Source organism: Acinonyx jubatus, chromosome A2 (genome assembly GCF_027475565.1).
Source record: "Acinonyx jubatus isolate Ajub_Pintada_27869175 chromosome A2, VMU_Ajub_asm_v1.0, whole genome shotgun sequence".
Lineage (NCBI taxonomy): Eukaryota > Metazoa > Chordata > Mammalia > Carnivora > Felidae > Acinonyx > Acinonyx jubatus.
In genome coordinates this window covers 21672843-21697014 of record NC_069383.1, presented here as the reverse complement: position 1 = coordinate 21697014, position 24172 = coordinate 21672843, and the positions used below count along the sequence as shown (strand labels likewise).

General features: G+C 35.9%; 1 protein-coding gene and 1 long non-coding RNA gene across 5 annotated transcripts in view; both read left to right on the top strand.

The window, feature by feature from the left end:
* Positions 1-24172, top strand: part of MKLN1 (muskelin 1) — a 372917-nt gene that overhangs the window by 272629 nt on the left and 76116 nt on the right. For all 4 annotated transcript variants that reach the window (XM_027075496.2, XM_053218071.1, XM_027075495.2 and 1 more), the window contains 3 exons: positions 7934-8011; positions 10286-10351; positions 20698-20810. In XM_027075496.2, the coding sequence (XP_026931297.1) occupies positions 7934-8011; positions 10286-10351; positions 20698-20810 (257 nt within the window). The remainder of the gene's footprint in view (positions 1-7933; positions 8012-10285; positions 10352-20697; positions 20811-24172) is intronic.
* Positions 11802-20348, top strand: LOC128314716 (uncharacterized). The gene is made up of 2 exons (XR_008296632.1): positions 11802-14227; positions 14463-20348. It is a non-coding gene; the product is annotated as an uncharacterized LOC128314716 (long non-coding RNA).

Sequence of the window (24172 nt, the reverse complement as noted above, 5' to 3'; positions counted from 1 at the left end):
TTTCTGTAATTCCTGTTCATTCATGCCGGTTTGTTCCCTGCCCTGATTACTCCTTTCCATCACTATTCACTTCCAACTAATTCTTCAAGGCCAGCTCTTCCAAGATCGCTTTTTTATTATTCCCACACATCAATTGCTCCCCCTTCTCCACTCCTATTTGCTTTTGTGCCGTATTTCTCATTTTGTGCATCAAAGCTGGTTAGTTTTCTGCTAAGTATAGTTCCAAATATCACATCATTGTCACTGTCATAACATGTATTTGAAGGCTTTGCAATGTGCCATTTACCTTTTTAAACCCTATTTATGAATTAATTTATGTAGTTATCATACCTACCTTCTAGGGTAAGCGTTGTTGTTATCCCCATCTAAAAAAAGCAGTTTGCCTAAGATAGTGCAGGTGGTAAGTGGCAGAGCTAAGATTTGGATCCGTACTTTACTATGCTTTCCTGTCCTAGTAAATGTTTACTGCTTCAGTTTCCCCAGTAGTTATTATTATTGTAGTATAAACTGCCATAATTATGTCTCTTTGCAGAATTCTAACAAACTGCTGAAAAGCATATATTTTTTTAAAAATCTGCTTTATGCAGCCATTATTATTCTTGAATTATCAAAAAGGACTTTATGTTCTACAAGTTACTGCCTATAAGTGATTTTGTATTTCTTTTGAATGTCATCTCTTTTTTTTTTTTAATTTTTTTACATTTATTTATTTTTGAGAGACAGAGTGACACAAAGTGAGAGTCGGGGAGGAGCAGAGAGAGAGGGAGACACAGGATCGGGAGCAGGCTCCAGGCTCTGAGGTGTCAGCACAGAGCCCGATGCGGGACTCGAACCCACAGACTGTGAGATCATGACCTGAGCCGAAGTCGGAGGCTCAACCAACTGAGCCACCCAGGCGCCCCTGTCATCTCTGTTTTGATGAGAAATCAGTCTGATAGAAGTTTGGGTTTAGGCTACAGTATTATAATCCATGCTCTCTCTCTCTTTTTTTAATATTTGATGAGGTTTGAATTTTTTTTTTCTTTTGGTAAAAACTTCCTAAGTTGCATTTTTTTATCATGTACTTTTTGAGAGGATATTCACTACTAGAGACAAGAACATCTTGTGCCTAGTTAGGACTGTATGAAATGTGTTTATTATAGTCTTAATCATAGGTGAAAAAAATGAGGTGGTATTGGACCTGGACACTTTAAATAGTTAGAAAATTGTTAGCAACTAGGTAATAGCATGCTTTCTCCTAAGTGATATTTTCATTTCTTTTGGATAGTTTTACTTTTTATCAGACCCTTCTGATTTCCTGCTTTTGATGTTTGTCAGAAATAGAAATATTAGCAACTGCCTGGCTTCCTCTTAAAACATAGAAGTAATTTTTAAACTTAGATAGTTCACAAGAATGTTTAAATGCCTCAGTTTTTAATTTGTTTTAATAGTCTAAGTTTTTGCTGAGTCATATAAGATACCTACCTACAAGTAGGAATACTGAAACAAAAGGCAAGATCTTTCAAGAATTAGAAATATAGGGAACATGCTGAAACTTTAGGGTGGGGAGGTGTCAATTTTTTATTTATTTTCAGATCTTAAAAGGGAATTCTTTTAAATTAAAAGAGGTATAGGTAATTTTAATTTAAGGTACCGAAATCAACTTATTTTGAAAAAATCTTTACCCTGCTTTAGTCTTTGCAGCATTTTTATTGATCGTTTCAAGGGATTTCAAGCTTGTTCGATTTCTAGACATTTCACTTTTTCTATTAAAAAAGTAAAGTTTCTTTAGTATATCTCTCATGGATTTAAAGCAATTTTAATATTTACCAAAGCCTTAATTATTTCCATTATTACTTTTCTTTTTGAAGACATAAAAGAAGATTCTTAAAGCATGTTATTCCGCTGAAAGTAGCCACTCCATGTAACATACTCCAGATCCAATCTGGACTATTTATTGGTAACCCAGATTACCTGGCAAGAGGCAGTAATGCATATTAGAATAGATTAAACGAGAGTCATCTTCGTTTATCATGTTCCTCTGTACAATGCAAGCTTTTTAAAAATTGTTATAGAATTTTTGATATGGAGTGGTTAGATGATTTAATACTGTAACATGTAAGAAGGTCAATAAACTAATAATAGAGTTGGGTAGGTGGAGTGTAGAAAGGAATATGAGAGGGCTGGAATTCATAGATTTCTACCTTTGTCTTATGTTAAGCCATGATTTCTCCAAAAGAAGAAATGTTTTGTTTTTTGGTAGAATAGCTAGATTCTCAAACAAGCCATTGTTTATAAGGAACCATTTCCACCTGACAGGAATGCTTTGGGTAAGTAAGTAATCCAGAGTAGGGACAAACCAGCATTCCAGAGAAGAAATGAAACATAACAAGTAAATTTTAGCCATAGCAGCCCATAGGTTTTTATAGGGAGATTACATTGTTTCCTTTAAATCAAAAATAATTTTTTCAACTCTTTTAGTTTTATTCTTTTAATATTGGATTTGTTTAATATGTAGTAGAATGATTTGGTATGGCAAGTTTTATTTTCCAAAGTCTTGCTTTTTTTTCCATGTGTTACTGAATAGGTAAATTTTGCCATGTCTGTTACAGTGTTTCATCTTAGATGTAATTAAAAACAAACTGATCCGTCCTATGTCTGTTAGTCTGTTATATAAAGGTGTGTATATATATATATATACATACATACACACACACACACACATATATAAAGGTATATATAGGTATATATATAAAGGTATATATATAGGGGTGGGTGTGTGTGTGTGTGTGTGTGGGTGTGTGGGTGTGTGTGTATATATAAAGGTATATATATATATTTTAGAGTCCTTGGGCATGTTATTTAACTTTTCTGAACTTTGACTTTTTAATCTTTGCAATAATTAATAATCATTCCATAGGTTTATTTTAAGGAGTAAATTAGTTTAACCTTTGTGTTGTCTTGCTCACAGTTGGTACTCAGCAAAAGTCAGTTCCTTTTCCTTTGGTAAGATCTTTTTTGAAAAGCTATTTCTAGATTTGATAATGTTGTATCTGAATAATTTTCTTTAGGTTTCATAATAGTCTCCACAGAAGAGTAGGAGACATCAAAGAGAATTGTTGTCTTTTAGAATAGTGAACACAAAATGAATTCATTAGGGAGAGATGGAGACAAATTTAAAAGTTCCCCAAATAATTTTTTTTTTCAAATGTTTGCTTGACTACTCTGGGTAAAATGCTGTGACTTGTTAGGGTGCCATTATATGCTAAGAAAATGCTTTATTGAAAGTAGGAGTTTTATGAGCATTTTGTTTTAATGTAAGATACTTAGTAACATTAAGATGACTCAGAGAAAAAATGTCAACCGTGTGGCTAGGGAACTCTGCCTGTCCCCTGCCTTTTTTTCTATTCTAAGCTTTTATTTTTTTCTTTAATTTTTTTTAATGTTTATTTATTTTTAAGGTGGGGGGGGGAGGGGAGGCTCAGAGAGAGAGAAGGAGGCACAGAATCCAAAGCAGGCTCCAGGCTCAGCTGTCAGCACAGACCCCAACTTGGGGCTCGAACTCACAAACTGTGAGATTGTGACCCGAGCCAAAGTCGGACACTTAACCATCTGAGACACCCAGGTGCCCCTCTAAGCGTTTATTATATACTGAGTATATCTGATGCTATGCTATTAACTATCATTATTCATGAGAAGATTAATTTTGTTTAAGTTTATTATTTATTTTCAGAGAGAGAGAGTGTGCATGAGTGGGGAAAGGGCAGAGAGGGAAAGAGAGAATCCCAAACAGGCTCCGCAGTCTCAGCATGCAGCCCGAAGCGGGACTCAAACTCAAGAACCATGAGATCATGACCTGAACCAAGAGTCAGACTCTTAATTGGTAGAGCCACCCAGACAACCCATGGAGTACTTAATATTTTAAATTTTGCAAGTAATATCCTCTGCAAGCCTGATTGTAAATACTTTGGGTGTATTTGGCTCTTTGTCCTTGTTAAAAACAAGCTAACATCAGTGTATAAAAGCACTTATGAAATGTGGATGTGTCTAGTGAGTTGTGAAGAATAGACATTTCAGGAGTAACAAAGGCTATGAAAATGGTTTTTGTTACATTATGTTATAATAACAATATGTTACAAAGTTCTTCTGAGGTTTAGAAATAATTCCATATATTTAGTTGCTTTGTGGCTTTTCTTCTGGTAATTGTAGTACTCGATGCAAAACAATTGGGGAAACAGTAAAGTACAAATAAAAATACCCAAATAAAAAATCATCCTAAACCTGGAAACCAAAGAAAATCACACCTTTTCAGTGTATGGCACTGTTGTTGTTTTTTTTCCATCTGTGTGTCTGTGTATATTTACAAATTATTTTACAAAAATTATATAATGGGTTTGTTCTTTTTACTTTGAAAATTACTGACAGTATTTTCTTAGGTCAGTTGTATTTGATAGAAAAAAAAACCAACATGAAGATCTTGATGAGTATTTGTGTGCTTTTTAGGTTAGTAAGAGTTGGGGTGAAAGGATTGGCTGAATAAACAATTACAGAGCTTAATGTTACTTGCAATGTGCAGAAGGACTTTAAAGATCAGGGATGGGGTCATCCATTTGATTGGAACTGTTGATGTGATCACTGCCTTAGCTCTCAGAAGAATTTTCCCCAGTGGGTTTGAGTTCTCTTTCAGAATAGTGCTGCAAGGCTTAAGGAGAAAGAGGAGATGGAGACTTTTCTAAGACGAACATAAAGTGGAATCACCTGACACATGTAGTTCAGTAAATATATTGGTTGTAACGGTGGTGTAATCTTAGTGTGCCAGAATTTGGAAGGAACCACTGGCTCTATCCAGCTTTTTGAGAGAGACAGAGAGACAGAGAGACAGACAGCATGAGCAGGGGAGGAACAGAGAGAAAGGGAGACACAGAATCCAAAGTCAGCTCCAGACTCTGAGCTGTCAGCACAGAGCCTGATGGGAGGTTCGAACCCGTGAACCGCGAGATCATGACCTGAGCCGAAGTGAGACACTTAATCGACTGAGTCACCCATGTGCCCCACTGGCCTACCTAACTCTTAAACACCAGCTTTAGAGATAAGGAACTTACTTATCAAAGTTGTATAACTAATTATAATTAGTATGAGAGATGTAGGTAATATGGCAGTTGATTACTGTTAAAAATGTGAAATTTATGACTTCTCTAATTTTCTCTATTTTTGCTTTGTGTTTTTCATGTCTGCAGTTTGTCTTTCTTAGTTTTCTACTCATCTCTGTATATTCCCATCTTTTACTTTTTTCATTTCTCTTCAGTTAGCCATTATGTAGAATTAATATATATTTTAAAATTAATGTATATTTTTAAATCTTTATCAAATAATTTTATCTTCTGTTTCAGGTTTTGGAAAAAGGATTGTGTAACTTTTATGTGTCTCACAACTTACCATTACTAACAGAGCCCCACAACATTTTATCTGCAAAAAGATTTCCAGTCTTGTAATGGGAGAAGAGTATTGGTCAGAGTAGGTTAGATGGGCAAGAATTATCAGGAAAGCCCACAGGGGAGGGACACCTGGATGGCTCAGTCCGTTTAACATCGACTTCAGCTCAGGTCATGATCTCGCAGTTGGTGGGTTCCAGCGCCACATTGGGCTCTGTGCTGACAGCTCAGAGCCTGGAGCCAGCCTGCTTGCGATTCTGTGTCTCCCTGTCTCTCTGCTCCTCCCCTGCTCACACTCTGTCTCTATCTCTCTCTGTCTCTCAGAAATATATGAACATTAAAAAAAAACTTAAAAAAGAAAAGCATGCAGGGGGTGGATTATGATAGAAACACTCACTAAAGTAAGTCATGAATCAACTTGTTCCTCATACTTTTTTTTTTTTCTAAGCCTATTGTGGGGCTTGAACTCACGACTTTGAGATCAAGACCTAAGCTGAGATCAAGAGTCAGAAACTTAACCGACTGAGCTACCCAGGCACCCCTTGTTCCCCTTTGACAATTAAAATATAAATGCTAATGTGTGAGTGCTATTTCAAAAAAGGGAAGATGAATATTAGAACTTTCTTTTTGCGAGAATTTTGTTGAAGACCTAAAGGCAAAGAAAAAGAACAGCTAGAGGAGTATATATCCCAAGATGGAAGCTTTCACTTAAAGTCATCTGAAAAGACTTGAAAGCTAAAGGGTATGGTTATAATTGATCTTCATAATTACCCAGAAAAGAAAGAAATTAGGGAGATTTCTGTGTATTACACTGTCATGGAGAACAGACAGTTTTACTTACAAATTTACGTTCAGGACTAAATAAAGTAAAAGGGAAAACCTTTTTTCAAAGTCAAATGATAGAATTTACAATAAAGTTGTCTTTAGAGTCTATTTGGATTCATGTAAAAGAAAACTCTTGTTGAAGAAAATGTAGGGATGCCTGGATGGCTCAGTCAGTTAAGCAACTCTTGATTTCAGCTCAGGTCATAATCTTACGGTCTCTGGGTTCAAGCCCCATATTGGGCTCTGGGCTGACAGTGCAGAGCCTGCTTGGGATTCTCTGTTTTTTTTCTCTCTCTCTGCCCCTCCCCAGCTTGTGCACACTCTAGCTCTTGCTCGTGCTCTCTCTCTCTCTCTCTCTCAAAAATAAGTAAACAAACATATTTTTAAAAAGGTAAGAAAATGTTATTATATGACATAATAAGAAGTCCAGAGGTAGATTCCATTGTTAGTCAATTCAGTGATGCAGTTTCTTTTTCTCTCTCTGCATTGTCATCATTAGAGAATTGACTTCATTCTCCTGCCTCTACAGATTGGCTGTAGCAGTTATGTATATTGCGTACAGATAGGAAAGTTTCCAGAGGAATAGAAGCAGATTTTTCTTTTCGGTATGTCTGTTTAGAAGCAAAGGGAACATTGGACACATTAGCCAGAATTGAGTTCCACACCATTCCTAAACTAATCTTTGTTGGTGGGCATGGGATTAGGTTTTGATAATTATTTGGGATGAAATGGATATATATGTGGGTAGTTCAGTCTTCATAATCACTATGGCAACTAGTGTAACAACCCTTAAGAAGTAGATTAAGAATTTATCGATGAAATAATAAATTCAGAAATAAAACAGGGAAACGTAAATCTCTGTCCACCACTAAATGCTGCATGATTTTAGTGAGGTTCATTCATTTCTGTAAACACACATCTCCCTATGTGTAAAAATGGAGATGATAATGCCTCGTTCATAAGGTGTTTTAATTTTTTTTTAATGTTTGTTTATTTTTTAGAGAGAGAGAGACAGAATGATGGGAGGGAGGGCAGAGAGAGGGGGAGACACAGATCCAAAGCAGGCCCCAGGCTCTGAGCTGTCAGCACAGAGCCCGACACGGGGCTCGAACCCACGAATTGCAAGATCATGACCTGAGCCGAAGTCGGACACTTAACTGACTGAGCCACCCAAGTGCCCCTGTAAAGTTGATTTTAGAATTAAATCATATTTAGTCTGTCTTAACTAAGACAGAATGAATTTTAACACTTCATAAGTATTTGGTAAATATGTAACCCTACCATTACTGGTACTTTTATCTCTGTAGTTTTGTACTCAAAGAAAGTGATGTAAAAATGGAATTTTCACTTTAAATATGAATTTTCACTTTGTTTTTCCTGAAGCTATAAGGGCCTGGACCAGAGTTGTTGCGGTGCAACATTTCTTCTGTAGTCTTTTCTTAGTAGCGACCAAAACAGGGAAAGCAGTAAATTGAGTATGAGCTGCCACTAAAAGAGTTTGTTTACATGGTTGTGTCAACTAGTACTGTACTATTTATATTTGAGATAACGTGAGAACTGAAGTGACACATTTTATGGAAGTGTGCTATTCTTAGTGTATTCGTAATTTCCCTTAATGAAGGCTTTTTTTTTTTCACTACAATAAAAAGCGTAAGCCGGTTAATGTAAAATTCTCTCTTGTTCTTTGATATTTGCAGATGGTTTATTCAATCAGTATATCAGTCAACAAGAATATAAGCCACGATGGAGTCAAATCATTCCCAAAAGCACCAAGGGTAAGCCCTGTTTTCTAGATTGTGAGTCTTGCTGTCATGTCTCAGCTTCACTCTTCTCAAGTTATCCAATGCTTTGCTAAGGAAAAGCAGGTGTTTAAAACAAGACCTAGGTACCTTAACTAGATGAGTTAGTTTATTATATTTTTCTCTTGAATCTTTTTGTTTCACCACTAAAACAGAAGGCTGAGCGGTTTTCACACAGAATACCCTCATAAACTGCCTTTATAGAGGTACTGTAAAATTATGGGCATATGTATTGTAATGCTAGACATGTTCCTGATAAACCTTCGATTCTGCAGAATTGCTTGCTGAAGCTAACAGGGCTTATGAGAAAAGTAGGAATGGGGCCTACCAGTCTAAATCCATGGAACATTTTAAGCGTATATTAATGAAAACTAGTGTAGTAACCCTAATAAAAATAAAAACTAGTACAGTTAACTCTTCACAGGCACTTATATTGAGCATCACAGTGACTTTGGAGCCTTAAACCCTTGGACTCTTGCTTCCGTCTTTGAGCTGTTGACCCTAGAGGGTATTTATCAAAACTTTATCAAAATCTGATGCAGGACGTACTTTTCATTAATCCATTTTGTCCTACAGGGGGAAATATTTGTCACTTCTTGTTCTTGACTCCCTGCTTTGCCAGATGGTTAACATAGTGGAAAGTGTAGCAATTGGTTAGTGCAGTTACTTGCATTAAGGAAAGACAGTTCTATGGATATTTAACGTTTTCCTACAGACTTCATAAATTGCCAGACCCTTTTCTTTAATTGTGAGAAAGCTCTCCCCTGATGGTGTTAAACATTAATATACTGGGAAAAATTGCTTATGAACCTCCATAATTTCTATTATTCAGACGTCGTTTCTCCTTTATCAGTCATTTTTGAGGTAATTTTCATCAGAGAAACACGTAGCAGACAGATTTTAGTTGTGTATTGGAAAACTAATGGATTAAATATATAAAATGCAAATGTTAGTGTTTTAGTCTATTCTTGAAAATGGCAATCCTGATTGGGGGGGAAGAAGGAAGAAAAGATCAAACTTCAATATAATGAGCTGCAAAATCTTAACTATTGGAAAGGAGAAGGTTTACAGAGAACTTCTGAAGGAATGGTCCTTGAACATAGTAGTAATGGAATGTTTCTGTTTCGCATCTCATTTTCTTTCTGCAGATGAGAACTGACATTTCAGTCTTTTTTATGGTACCTCTGTGAAATTAGTAAAATCTTGGATGGTCCCTGTTTTACATAGGAGAAAGCTGATACAGGGAAAATTATTAACCAAAGTAATGTATTTCAATTATTAGGAGAGGTATAAAGAAAATCTTAGGTTTTTTGGTTTACATTAAGTAAGACATTAGAATCCTACAACCCTACTGAACCACTGAAATGAAGTTATATCTTCATTAATACAAGATTTGGTATAAAGTAAGATTTAATATAAGTTGAACAGTAGTTCTACAGAAGTTTTAAAGTTTCCTTGATTATATTTCAAACTTCCCATTAAGCTCTGTGATGGAAATAGGAATCAAAAGGAAGTAAATCGGGGCACCTGGGTGGCGCAGTCGGTTAAGCGCCCGACTTCAGCCAGGTCACGATCTCGTGGTCCGTGAGTTCGAGCCCCGCATCGGGCTCTGGGCTGACAGCTCGGAGCCTGGAACCTGCTTCCGATTCTGTGTCTCCCTCTCTCTCTGCCCCTCCCCCGTTCATGCTCTGTCTCTCTCTGTCTCAAAAATAAATAAACGTTAAAAAAATATTTAAACGAAAACAAAAGGAAGTAAATCTTAACACTTCTCAGTCAGTACTCAAAATATTTGGTAAACTATGCGGTAATATAAATTAATATGAAACTTGATAACATCTTGGTTTTCAGTAGCTAGCTGTATGAACTTTGAAATTCATTATACTAAGTTAGGTATGCCTGGTACAGAGACCTGTAACTGCTTTCCACCTTTACTGTGTCACTCCAGTACTTTAGAGTTTATTGTCTTATGCTTTTGTGGAATATCCTCTGTTCTTGCTGATTTATGGCACTGGTCATAAATACATTGAAAATAGTTTCCTGTTGCATTAATAGCCTGAAAGAAAGCAGGAAAAGGAGCAAGGTAGTTACTGTAAACACAGTTACACTCTTCTTTTGAGTCTTTTTACTGGTTCTTAATATTGAATGAGTAAATGTATTATTTACACTAGTCGTTACAGACTTACGAAGTTAGTCTAGATTTACAGTTATTCTGTGTTACTCTTTTAAAATAAAATATTGTTTCTTCTTCAGGTGATGGAGAAGATAACCGACCAGGAATGAGAGGGGGCCATCAGATGGTTATTGATGTTCAAACAGGTGAGGAATACTTGCAATGGAAAGCAGATTCGTTTAAAAATTACACATTTAAAAGTATCAGGTAAGCATGAATGTACTTTTTCCCATCCATTGCAGAGGTTAAATGTTATCGACCATAACCAAGTTGCAAAGAAAATAGACATTAGCCATAGCTTTAATATAGACAAGGTAGCGACATAGGAGAGAGAGGCTGCTGCACAGAGAACATTAGATAAACTAAAAGAAACGTGTAGCCCTTTGTAGCTCTGTGTGTGTGTGTGTGTGTGTGTGTGATTGTATATGTTTTTGATTTTCATAGCAAACTGTTGGAGTATTTCTTCTGGCTTTTCAGTGCATTCATATTTTCATGCCATAATATGGGCATTATTGCAATAAAAGAGAATTAAGATCTTTTTTGAGAGAAAGAATATCAAGTTAAGTAGCTTAAGTGTTGGTAGACCCACTAATTGCTTAACATTGTTCACAAGCCTATAAATAATTTGTTTTAGTTATTCTTCTTCGCTGCCTTTTAAATTTTATTCTGTACCTTGGTACTGAAAATTTTCCCTAGGTTTCTACAGCCTAGGACAGCTTAGGTACCATTGTATTTAGAGGTTAATGCTAAAATTATAGTAGATTTCAAATTACCATCTGGAAAAGCAAATAATACCAAGAAGTCAGTGTAATTTTACTTTATTGTTTGGTTTTAGAAAACTTTACTTCAGGGAGTGCCAATATCGATCCACATAATAAATTAGTTTTACTTTTGCAGTTCTGTTGTTGTGTTAAGCTGATTCATAGTGCTTCAGGAATAATTTGTTGATTCACATCATAAAACAATTAAGTACAAAAGTTATCACAGCATAGGTAATAATCTTCTAGGCATTAATGTATTTTCACAAATGTTTTATGAGTAACAAAAGAGAAATGATAACATTTCTCTTAAAATTAACTGCTAGATTTGTATAGTAACCGGTGAGCTGGTTTAGGAGTATTATTGGGATCTCTGGAAAAGGTTCATTTCAAGGCTTAGGAACTTGCTTTCCTAATCCTAGTCTCTTTCCCCAAATCTCTTCCCTCCTACAGGTACAAGTTTGACTCAGCTGTGGAATCTTAAGTATCTTTTTTTCTACCTGAGCATCCAATAAATATACTTATGCTTATTTCTTAACCACATGTAACTTTTACACGTATATTCTTTTCTGCCACCATTCTCTGTCCTATTTATGAATGGGCTTTATGGGGGCCCGGGATACTCTTGAAACGATTTTTAGTATTTTTGTCTGTCTTTGTGGAGTTTACTGCGAAGATCCGTTACCATATATGTATGTGTGTGTGTGTGTGTGTGTGTGTGTGTATGTATATATATATACACACACATATATATATACATACACACACACACACACACACACACACACATATATATATGTATATTTTTTTTAATGTTTATTTTTGAAAGACAGAGACAGAGCGTGAGTGGGGGAAGGGCAGAGAGAGAGGAAGACACAGAATCTGAAGAGGCTCCAGGCTGTGAGCTGTCAGCACAGAGCCCAATGTGGGGCTGGGACCCACGAACCATGAGATCATGACCTGAGCCAAAGCCGGACGTTTAACTGACTGAGCCACTCAGGCACCCCGCATTACCATATTTTTTAAGGGTTAATACTTATATTAATTTTTGACATTCTATGGTAAATAGTGTTGAACTGAGTAGTCACAATTTCAAATAAAATTCATTACTTATTCTTAAGTGGTATTCATATTTGAAATAATAGTGTTACAAAGTAAACCATTGCCCACCCCTCCCCTCTCCTTGTATTTTTCCCAGATTATTTGTTGCTAAATCTGGGGTGTATGAAGAAGAGAGTAGTAGGTGATAAAATCAGAGAGGTAATGAGGGGCCAGATTGTGTTCAGTCTTTTAGGCCTTTGTTAGCACTTTACCTCTATTCACAGTGAGATGGGAAGGCATTGTTGGACTTTAAGAAGTGTGATGAAATGGGGCACCTGGGTGGCTCAGTCTGCTGAACGTCCAACTTTGGCTCAGGTCACGATGTCACGGTTCGTGAGTTCGAGCCCCTCATCAGGCTCTCTGCTGTCAGGGCAGATCCTGCTTCAGATCCTCTGTCTACCTTTTTCTCTGCCCCTCCCCACTTCACGCATGCTTGTTCTCCCTCTCTCTTATCAAAAATAAAAATAAACGTTAAAAAAAAAAAGTGTGATGAACTGACTTTACATTTTAACAAGACAAATTGGATTAAGGGCAGAAGCAGAGAGACCTTTTAGGAAGCAGTTGGCTTACTGGAGAATGATAATAGCATTGGCTTACGCCAAAGTGGTAACAGTAATGTTGAGAATTGATGGAATTTTGGATGTATTTGAAGGTGTCAGTTGACATTATTTGCTGATGGATTGGATGTGAGGTGTGAGAGAAAGCAGTGAAGGATGACTGAAGGTTGTGACTTGAGCAATTGGAAAAATAGTGTAGCCATTCCCTAGATGAGTAAAACAAGAGGATCAAATATGGTAGATTGTTCAGCAACTCAGGTTTAGGCAGGTTAAGTTTGAGATGCCAGTTAGACATCCAAGTAGGTCTGTCAAATACGTAGTTAGATATATTAGTTTGAGGTTCAGTAGACAGGTCTGGGCAGAATAATCATTTCCCTCTGTGTATTTACACAGCACATTTTTCATACTATTATTTTTACTACGATTTCCGTATCGTTTTAGAGCTGTTTGAATGTGTGGTATGTATCCCCTGCCTCTCTATGCAGTTTCCCCATCTCTGTCCCCCAGTCTTAGTGGTCTTACTGAGAGGGGAATGGCAGACCTCTTGCCTTGGTTAATTTTATGGCCACAAAGCCTGGTCTGGAGGACATGTACACTAAATATTCATTGAATTGAATCAAAATTTTAAAATCCATTTTCCTTCAAGTAGAAAGAAAAATATTTACTTGGAAACTATACTCTGACATTGCTGTAATCCTTGATGAGTAGATTGTGTTATAATGTCATTTATTATAACAGACTAATATTTTTGTGAGGTGAATTTATGTTGTTATATTCTAATATATTTAACTTTTCTGGTGATTCTGCTTATCCTTGAACATAGACTATGCTTCCTTAAAGCTGTAGTTATCATTAGTTTAGGATCAACGTAGAAAAATTAAATGTTATGTAGAGCTTCGCATTCTTTAGGGCAACATTTGGTGCTTTCTGAATTTAATTTGGGTACAAACCAGAATCTGTGATGTTTTTGGGTTTGTTCTTTATAAATCTTTCTATTTCTGTTATAAAACTATTAATAGCATGATTTACCAAAGTGTTTTCATATACTTTTTTATTTCATAATATATGTACCAGAGCCCTCTTATAACTGCTACCATGAGGTTGACCTTAATCATCCTCAAAGAGATTATATTTATTGCAGATCTTTGAAAGAACTTTTTCTAGTCCAGTCTTATTGACATAGCAACCAAGTATAGGCTGAGGTTTGAGTTTGTGAGAAAGGGGTGTATGTGTTAGACATACCTGGGTTTGAATCCTGACTTTTTCTTTGAACGTGAATGAGTTGTAATGATGATAAAAATAGGAATAATAAATTGTTGGGAGAATTAAATAATATATATAATGTATATATTATTTATACAGTATGTATTTTTATGTGCAACATAGTAATATACAGTTTATACTGATTGGTTCTGATGAGAGAATTCTATGCAAGTCTAGAGACCTTTCTTTTTGTTTGTGTTTTTGACAGAATCTTACAGTAGAAATATTTTAAAACAACTAAAACCTTTTGAAAAATAATTTAAAACAACTTGAAAGGCAGTCTTAAGGAAAAAAAAAATAACTTACCCATAATCCCACGTTCTAACTAACCAATGTTATTTCAGTATAATTTGTTTCATTTTTTATTTTTTTTAATTTTTTTTTTTAACGTTTATTTATTTTTGAGACAGAGAGAGAGAGCATGAACGGAGGAGGGTCAGAGAGAGGGAGACACAGAATCTGAAACAGGCTCCAGGCTCTGAGCTGTCAGCACAGAGCCCGACGCGGGGCTCGAACTCACGGACCGTGAGATCATGACCTGAGCCGAAGCCGGACGCTCAACCGACTGAGCCACCCAGGCGCCCCTTGTTTCATCTTTTATATACATTGTCATGGATGTTTTAGAAAGGAAGGGAAATCATAAATACACTTCTAAGATTTTTAGAAAATTTAAGAATTTTGCTCATAAGGATTAAGTAGGTTTAGCAGGAAAGAATGACTTTCCCCAAATAGTTTAAAAAACCTAGAAGTTTTACGTTTATAAAGTTGATGCCAAAGTAGTAAAATGTAGTTTAGAGGCACCCAGTCACTGTTTTAAGTATGCATTTTAAAGATCTCCAGGGCAAGAGCTCTTTACCTGGTGAAGATATATACAAAATTTTGTCTGTATGTACATTTTTCTGAGAGAATCCATGAATTCAGGTCATCAAAAGCCTCTTTTTTTTTTTAAGTTTATATATTTATTTTCAGAGAAAGAGAGGGAGAGGAAATTCCAAGCAGGCTCCTCTCTGTCAGTAGAGAGACTGACGTGGGGCTTGATCTCATGAACCATGGCATCATGACCTGAGCCAAAATCAAGAACCAGATGCTTGACCAACTGAGCCACCCAGGTGCCCCCAGATTATCAAAAGAACCTTAACTCAAAAAGTTAAGAACACCTTCACTACAGTAAAACTTCATAAAGTTCGTTTCAACTTCCTTAAAGTGGCTTGTATTTCAAAGCAATTATTGCTTCCCAGTGTTTCATGTGTCTCATTTTCTTAAATATTAAAAATATAATGGTGCCTAAATTTTCTTTTTTTTTCCACTTTATAGTTTTTTTTTTTTTTTTCATTTTGCTACAGCTCTAAGGATGGAGTAATTATTTAGAAAAGTACTTGATGGCATACATTTTACTATTTAATTTCAGAGCTTTCTACCATCCTAAGCGAATTCTATCATTTCTACTGTGGTAGAGAAGAAATATGGTATTTTGTCCTACTGCCCTATTTGTCCTATTTTGAATGTGGATGTCAGTTTTATTGACTATAATCCCTATACCTGGTACCTCTCTACTTCAGTTCTTCAACTCTGAATTATGTTTCAGCTCTGGGTAAAATAACACAAATTTAAAGAGAGAAATGGCATGTCTGTTCTGTTTCAGTGTAGAAGTCTGAAAGACTTCTGAAGAAGTCAGATGAAAATTTAAAATCCCTTGTACCAGGCAGTTCTTTGCTGTGGAACTCTCATTGAATTTTGAGAACCTGCAGTGCCGTGCAGCCTTTTTTCCTCTCTCAGGATAGGTAGTAAGACTCAGGCAAAGTCCTGGTATTTGATATCTACAAAAGAAATTAAAGGGGTGTTGCTTGTCACTTGGTAGAGCCCTTTTGTGGAAATCTGAACCTTTGACTATTCTGTACTAATTATATGAAAGTTCGTTTGTTCTTCCTTCCCTCTCTCCCTCCCTCCCTCTTTGTCTTTCTTTCTCTCTTCCTCCCTCCACCCTTCCTTTTTTCTTTTTTCTTTTCTTTCTTTCCACAATGCCATATATAGATTTTCCTTAAATTCCTTAAAGAAACTTTTGAAGGAAATAGGTGAATATGAGTTTTAGTTGTGAATTACAAATATATTCATTTGGCTATATTTCTTTAGCTATGTCATGAGTGTTTTTTCTTTTATACAGTTACCAGAAAAGAATTCTGGAAATCCAGCCTTTAAAAAAATTTTTTTTTAATGTTTATTTATTTTTGAGAGAGAGAGAGAGAAACAGAGCCAGAGTATGAGCAGGGGAGGGGCAGAGAGAGAGAGAGGGAGACACAGAATCTGAAGCAGGCTCCAGGCTTTGAGCTGTTAGCACAGAGCCTGATACGGGGCTCGAACCCATGGACTGGACCATGAGATCATGACCTAAGCTGAAGTTGGATGCTCAACTGACTGAGCCACCCAGACACCCTGGAAATCCAGCCTTAATTAAGGATACAAAATATATTCAAATATATATACTGAAAATACAGCCTTTTAGCAGGGAAAGTGTATGTTGAATTTAACCAAAGGATCAGTCTCAAGATAGTTTTGTAATTATAGCTATAGTAAGAATATGGTTCTATTTAAAAAGGGAGGCAGATAAATCCAGTTGATAATTTGTTGGGTCATGAGAGTTCAAGGGAACGGCTAAAGAAGACAAGGTTGAAGAATATGTAAAACAGCTTTCCCCTTCTCATGTATTCCTCTCTTCAAAATTTTCAAGTTAATTTAAGGTCTTACTAACTGCGTTTTCAGAAGGATTAAACTCTTGAATTAAATGCCCTGACAGGGTTTCATTTTTATCTTGACTATAAATTTGTGTTTCTTAAAACTTTTTTTTAATTTCATTTGTTTTTCTCATTGTCTATATTATTAATTGAACTAAGAATTAAAGTAACTTCCTTTACTATCTTGTTAACTCTTCTCCTACCTTCTCCTTTTTGGCACATAAATTTTATTTAAGGTTGGGCCCATGCTATGTGAGTGTATGTGTATTCCATACGGTTTCAAAGTGGAAGCATGGATCTAATTACGAAAATAGTGTGCCATCTTGTGGAGGATTTTTCAGACAGTAAAGTCAGATTTACCCAGAGGAATTAGTAGGAGGATAGGTACTGCAGTCGGGCTCATAAGATAAAAAGCCTGCCTCTTTGTGCAGAATGGTGTTAAGACACTGATGTGTTAACATTTCTACCTTATTTTTAGTGTAAATAAGATGTGTATACGAGTACTGCTAGAGTAAGTAATTATAGGGTTTATTTAGTACTGGTGCCAAAAAGATTTGTGCTTAAGAATGTGGTTGAATTTTAGTTTTTGTGGCCTCAGTAACAACAGATTGATTGATTGATCATTGATTCAGTCTCTTAGAATGAAATTGGTTTGACATCTTGAACTTAGGCCGTTATTGGTCACTTTACTTCCAATCCCTCTCTTTTGCCGGCTTCTCCATCTTGATCAAGTCCTATCATGCTTCACGTTCAGAATTGGCCTAGTTGCATGTCTGCTTAGGATCTTCTGAAGCTACTGTATGGTCTGTGGAGTTGAGTTCGGAGCCTTTATGTTGTTATTTAACCCCTTCCACGATCTGGCCACTACCTGTCTTTTTAACCTTTTGTGTTCTTTTAAATCGAACAGTGCGTTTATTCATCACACAGTGTTAACCACTTTGCATGCATTATTTAATTTAACTCTCACAGTAGCTTTATAAACTAGGTGCTGTGTGCTGTTTTGGATGTAAGGAGACCGACAGTGGTAGAGCTTTAATTCTATCTGAGATCTGCCTGACTTTAGAATCCATGTGCTTTAAGATACTTCTCATGTGTTTTTCTGTCTCTGTACCTTTGTTATACTTTTTACTCTGCTTGAAAAGTCCTCCTCTCCGTTTCCCATTCTGCCACCAAAGCCATCTTCTGCTGGATAGGTCACATGCCACTGCCACCATGAAACCTTTCCTGAGTCCCTTCCACCAGGTATACTCTCTTCCCTCTTTTGAACTCCCCATGGTGCTTTTTACCTTTCTTATGGCACTTAGGCTGCCCTGCGTTATGGTGACTTATGTGCCTGTTTTATATTCTTTTTTTTTTTTTAATGTTTATTTGAGAGGGAGCACGTGCTAGTGTGAGCAGGGGGAGGGGCAGAGAGAGAGGGAGACAGGATCCCAAGCAAGATCCTCTGCGTGCTGGGAGAAATGGATAGCCACAATAGCCTGTGCTCCTTTAAGAAAAAAATACAGAGAAAGAGCTGCTGCTTGAGGAGGACTGTACTGCCCAGGGATGTACGTGAATTGTTACATAACCTATAAGCATGAGCCTGGACCCCGTTGCGAATAATGTTTTTTCTGTTTCCTTCTCCCTGCAGTTCTCTCCAGTGATTTCTATAATCTTTAAAAGTTTTTGATACCCTTTACTCATTAATTAATACTTTTGCTCGTGTTTATTTCTAGATAATATTTCATCTCTGAATGATTTAAATGATGAGATGATTTAATTAAAAATTTGTCATGCATTTCATTCAGGTATGTCAAAAGGTCCTGCTTCCATCCGACTCATTCAATTTTACTATTAAACTTCAACTGGGACTACAAAGCATTCACAGACAAGAATGACATCTTGGATTAATTCCATTGGGATGCTTGCTCTCTGCCAGATTTTATTTTGCTCAGCTATCAATGAGGCTGTTGTGGAAATGTGGGTTTTCTTTGCTGTGAGAATTTATGCGTACAAAGAGACCTGCTTTTCAGAAAGAACATTGAGAACCCAGAGCCCAAGAGGAAGGGTTATTAAAGTTAATGAACCAGGGTAACCTTATCCAAAGGGTACCCAGAAACACTATAAAACAAAAGGTCAATTGCTATTGCTATTTTAGTTATATATCGCCTCCCTCTCCTGGCCTCAGAATTTATCAGGGTTAATTGCATTTACAGTGAAGCCTTGGCAAATAATTTTTAAGGCAGATGAAAATTCTTTAATTTTTTTATTCTTGTAAAACTTGAAGTATCTGGGCATCACCGCATGTCATTTGGGAAACAGAATGTTACTTAACTAATGAAAATGGATTGTTGTATAGTTCTGAGATATTATTTTTTAACAGTTTAAAATAATTGCCATTATTTCACATTTGTACAGAGCCAGAGTGTTCTAGGTACTGAGTTAGACATGAAATCAGATACAATAATGCTGTTTTTATTGCATCTGTGGCACTTAGTAACCACAGAGGATTTTTTATTTTTGTGCATGTCTTAGAGGTAAAAATGCTGTTCATGCTTGATAGACTTCAGAATGTTTTTGTGTAACTTACATCTGAAGAACTATACCACAACACTGAGAGTTTTGTAAGTGAAAAAACTAAGACCCAGGGAGATTCTGTGGCCTGTACTTGATTTGACTACCCAGTTAGCACTAGAACTCGGTCCTGTCCCAATGGTATGTTCCTACCCAGAAGCACTGTTTTGATTTCCCTAGCTTCTTAGGGCATAGAATGGGGCATTTCACTTAGAAAATTCACTTAGGGTTTGAAATTATATGAAAATATGATAAAAATTTCTTAGACAAAAGCCTAGCTCTGTGAGTGGCAAGAATTTTCTTAATGGTGTCACAGTATTTCGAAGTGCACTTTGAATTGTAACCCTTCATGGTAGGACATAACTTAGATGCCAGCCTCCACATATGTAGGCCTAGGGCGTGTCAGTTAGGTAGTAGGTGGTTTTATAGTGTTCCTGTATGTCTTATTTAACTTTTTAAAAAAGGGGGGTACCTGGCTGGCTCAGTTGGTAGAGCATGTGACTCTTGACCTTGGGGTGGTGACTTTGAGCTCCACGTTGGCATAGAGTTTACTTAAAAAAAAGGAAAGAAATGCCATAACTTAAAAAAATAAATAAATAAATTGGTGGGACTTGTGTAACAAGTAGACAGAGTCATTTAAAAGGGGGTTATATTTGAAGAAAAGAAAGGCACTATTATAAAGAAGGATGTGGATGGGACATGGTGTTATGTGTAAAGATTTTCACTACCCACTGGGCAAGAAATCTATTTTGTTGCAGTGCAGCAGTCCATGGGTATAATAGACATTTCAGAGTTAAAAGAAACCAAGTTCTCAAGATACCTAGAATGACTTAAAGGTTGATTTCTGAGGAGTTACCCCTACCATTGTATATTTGGAAGAAATTTCCCCATTTTCCATTGGAATGCCAAGGCTGTATATCACCTTATTCTTAAGGTGTCTAACTAACTCACAGCTAGTTTTAACCATTGTTTTTGATATTGCGATAGAGGGAAATAGTTTTAATGTGAAGGGTTGTTTGTTTGTTTTTTTCCAGAAGTCGCGAGATGTCTTTATGTTGTATTTTAGGCCATCTTTTCCCTTAGGGTTCCTTTTTTTTTTTTTTTTTTTTTTTTTTTTTTTTAACGATGTGAAGCTGCATTGCTAAGAAACTGCCAAATGTGAACTTTCCACAACCTAACACAGAGAGTCATAAACTGGCTGCACATCAGATTCACCCTGGAAACTTTAAAAAATGCAGACTCTTCTTACCCACTGAAGACCTATGAAATCAGAATCTTGAGGATGTCTCTTAGTTATTTGTACTTTTATAAGTCTCTCGAAATGGTGGTCCTACAGCAGCCTTTCCATATACCCATGTTTAGGAGATACTAGTCTAGGGTATATTTTGGAATGCCATCCATTTACAAATTTCATTTTTAAGTTTATTTAGATATGCCTTAAATGATCTTAGAAACAAAGGCTAGATCTGGGTGCCTTTACTTAAATTTTATCGTTAAGTTTTTTTTATACATATTTTTCTAATTTTCATAGAGACCGTTTATTTGTTTGGTGGCTGGGATGGAACTCAAGATCTTGCTGACTTCTGGGCGTACAGTGTGAAGGAGAACCAGTGGACGTGTATCTCTAGAGACACTGAGAAAGAGGCAAGTTCTCAGACTTTTCATCCATCTGTATTATGATAGGGGTGTGGGTGTACACTTCCTTTTCCAGATGATTTGTAGTCTTTTCTCATGTCTGTCCACAGTAGTAGCAGAAGAATTCGTGGTGAACAGGTGAACTTCTATACCTGGTTCTTCAGCTACTGGTACATGAACAAATCTATTTCATAGGGATAAATAGAAATGAGTATTGAATGTAATATAGTTTTTAACTATGTTAGCCTGGAAATGTAACTGTGTATTGATCTTTTTTCTCATGTCTCTGTCACCTCTACTCTTACTTTGAGCATTCGTCTTATTTTAATTTCCTCTGGAAAAATATGCTTATAATGTCCTTGCTTTTTCACTATTTTGGCCCCTAATAAGGGGCCTATATATATATATATATATATATATATATATATATATATATATATTTATATCAGTTTTCACAAATGATGTATATTTTATTCTTAACTAAAATTGTATTCACGTGTGTGTTGATACATATATACATAAAGCATTTTCTTAGTGAATACGATGGCTTGGATTTACAGCTTTGGATTAAAGAAGTGCATAATTATACACTAGTATAAAGCAAATGTTAATTCATTTATTTTTTCCAAATCTTTATAGAAATCTTAAAAATATTTATTTTTGAGAGAGAGAGAGACCGAGTACAAGAGGGGGAGGGGAAGGGAGAGAGGGAGACACTGAATCGGAAGTAGGCTCCAGGCTCCATGCTGTCAGCACAGAGCCTGACACAGGGCTCAAACCCACGAGCTGTGAGATCATGACCCGAGCCAAAGTCTGATGCTCAACCAACTGAGCCACCCAGGTGCCCCTAGAATTTTTTATCATACCTTCCCATCTAAGCTGTTTCAGATTATGAGGTGACAAATAAACTTAACAAAATGGTAGGAGCTGAAAATGAAAAGTGAGGGGAAAAGACCTAATTCAAAATCCACTCCTATTAATCCAGGATGGCCATTTTAGAATGATCTGGTGCTATCCCTTTAATTCTAGGAACTTGGATTCCTGCTTACTTGGGGTGTTCATTGATTAATTTGAGTAGTTTTTATCTTTTCAAAGCTATCTTAAAATTCTGATTTCTGTTTGTTTTCCCATAAAAATATATAAAAATGGTCTTTGTCTTTCAGTATTTTAAAGTACTATTTTCTGAAGTCATTATTTCTATCTTCAACAAAAATAAAGAGTGATCTAAAAAAAATTCCCAATTTATTTTTCTTAAACTATTTTAAATCCAAGTTGATTGCATCTGTAATTATTCTTGCAGTACTAAGTCTAGAGTTCATCCTGAAATCCTCCTTCTTCATCATTGAATATGCCTAATTGGTGCGTAAGTTCCAAGAGTTCTAGCACCCAGTATTGCATTTCACATGTCTTCCTCTCTACTCCTTTTGACACTAATTCCAACATTATGGTTTCTTTCTTAAACTTTTGCCTCCAATAGATGAAAAGTTAATGCTGGAGAAAAGCAAGGGAAGATAAATGCAAAATCAGGAGAGTGGCTCTTTTGGCAAAAGATGGGTTAGTTCACAGGGAGCCTTAAAGGTCATATTAATGTTCTACTTTTGAAGCTGGGCATGAGTATTACTTTTATATTATTTATATATGTTATAAACAATATTTGGAATGCAATTAATAAATATTTAAAACTAATACTGGAAAAATATAGAATTTATTTTGATGAGAATACTTTGTTTCTGTTATTTTGAAGTCAGTAGAGATAAGTGATGACCCATTACTGGAGTTCAGATTTATTATAATTTATTACTGTTTTCTTCATATAGATGCTAAAAAACCTTTTGTTGATCTATGAAGTAAATAGTAATGGTATATGGCTGTAGCATAAATATTCATATTCATTTCTTCCAAAATTAAACAGTTAGTTAGTATTTCATATATCTAATTTTATTTTCTGTACCAGTGAGTACAAGTTATTGTTTGATGATACCGCGAGACATGTGGTTTAAAAGTATGATGTACAGTAAAGAAGCAGTATTAATTTAATTCATTTTAATTTACTTAAATATGTATCTAATAACACATTTAGGAGATTGAAAGATAATAGAATGGTTCACCTCCTAGAATAATTATTTTAAATGTTCATTTAGATATGCAAGTAAGTTTTTATAAAGGTTTAAAAAAATATATTTTTCTTTAGTTTTGCATTTCTAAAGTTTCTTTAGTGTCAGGCTTTGTGGAAGACAGCTAGATTCTCCTATCTGCTTCTCTGTTTGGTCCCTTGTGACATGTTGTTTTCTGTGAAATATATGAAGAATATTGGACCTCACATAGATATGTTTCTGGAAAGGAGAATAGTATTTTAATAGCCTTTTCAGATAGTTGCACATGGTCTTTTTTGATCTGGTCTCATATCCCAAATTGACAAGTGGTTGTTTCTTAAAAGTGATTGATTGCATTATAGACTCAAACCATATCAACTAATATTTTCTGTTACATTAAAATCCATTGTTCTATCTGCTCTTTGAGTGGATCTTTTACCCATGCATGGTTTTTTTTACCCATGTATCAACCACTTGAAAATTACTAGTTTCCTGAGTTCTGCATATCTTCCAAATGTTGACATTTTATTATACAATACCCAAAATCCCCCATCTTTGTTAACATCCCTATCAATTTCATTAGAAAACTCTTTTAAGTATCACAAGTGGCAGATAGAAGTCAAGATCACAGTGGCAGATAAAAGTTTTTAAAAATTCTAATTTTGCTTAAAAACAAATTTTAAAATTTTAAATTTGCTTTATTTTTTTAAATAAAATTTATTGTCAAATTGTCTAACATACAGTGTGTAAAGTGTGCTCTTTACAGAGGGTGGTAGATTCCCATGGTTCGTCGCTTACATACAGCACCTAGTGCTCATCCCAGCAAGTGCCCTCCTCAATGCCCATCACCCACTTCCCCCTCTCCCCCACGCCCTCATCAACCTTCAGCTTATTCTCTGTATTTAAGAGTCTCTTATGGTTTGCCTCCCTCCCTCTATGTTTGTAACTATTTTTTTCCCCTTCCCTTCCCTTCCTCCATGGTCTTCTCTTAAGTTTCTCAGGATCCACATATAAGTGAAAACATATGATACCTGTTTTTCTCTGACTGATTTCACTCAACATAATACCTTCCAGCTCCATCCTTGTTGCTGCAAATGGCAGGATTTCATCCTTTCTCGTTGCCAAGTAGTATTCCATTGTATATATAAACCACATCTTCTTTATCCATTCATTAGTTGATGGGCATTTGGCCTCTTTCCATACTTTGGCTATTGTTGAAAGTGCTGTTATAAACATTGGGGTACACGTGCCCCTATGCATCAGCATTCCTGTATCCTT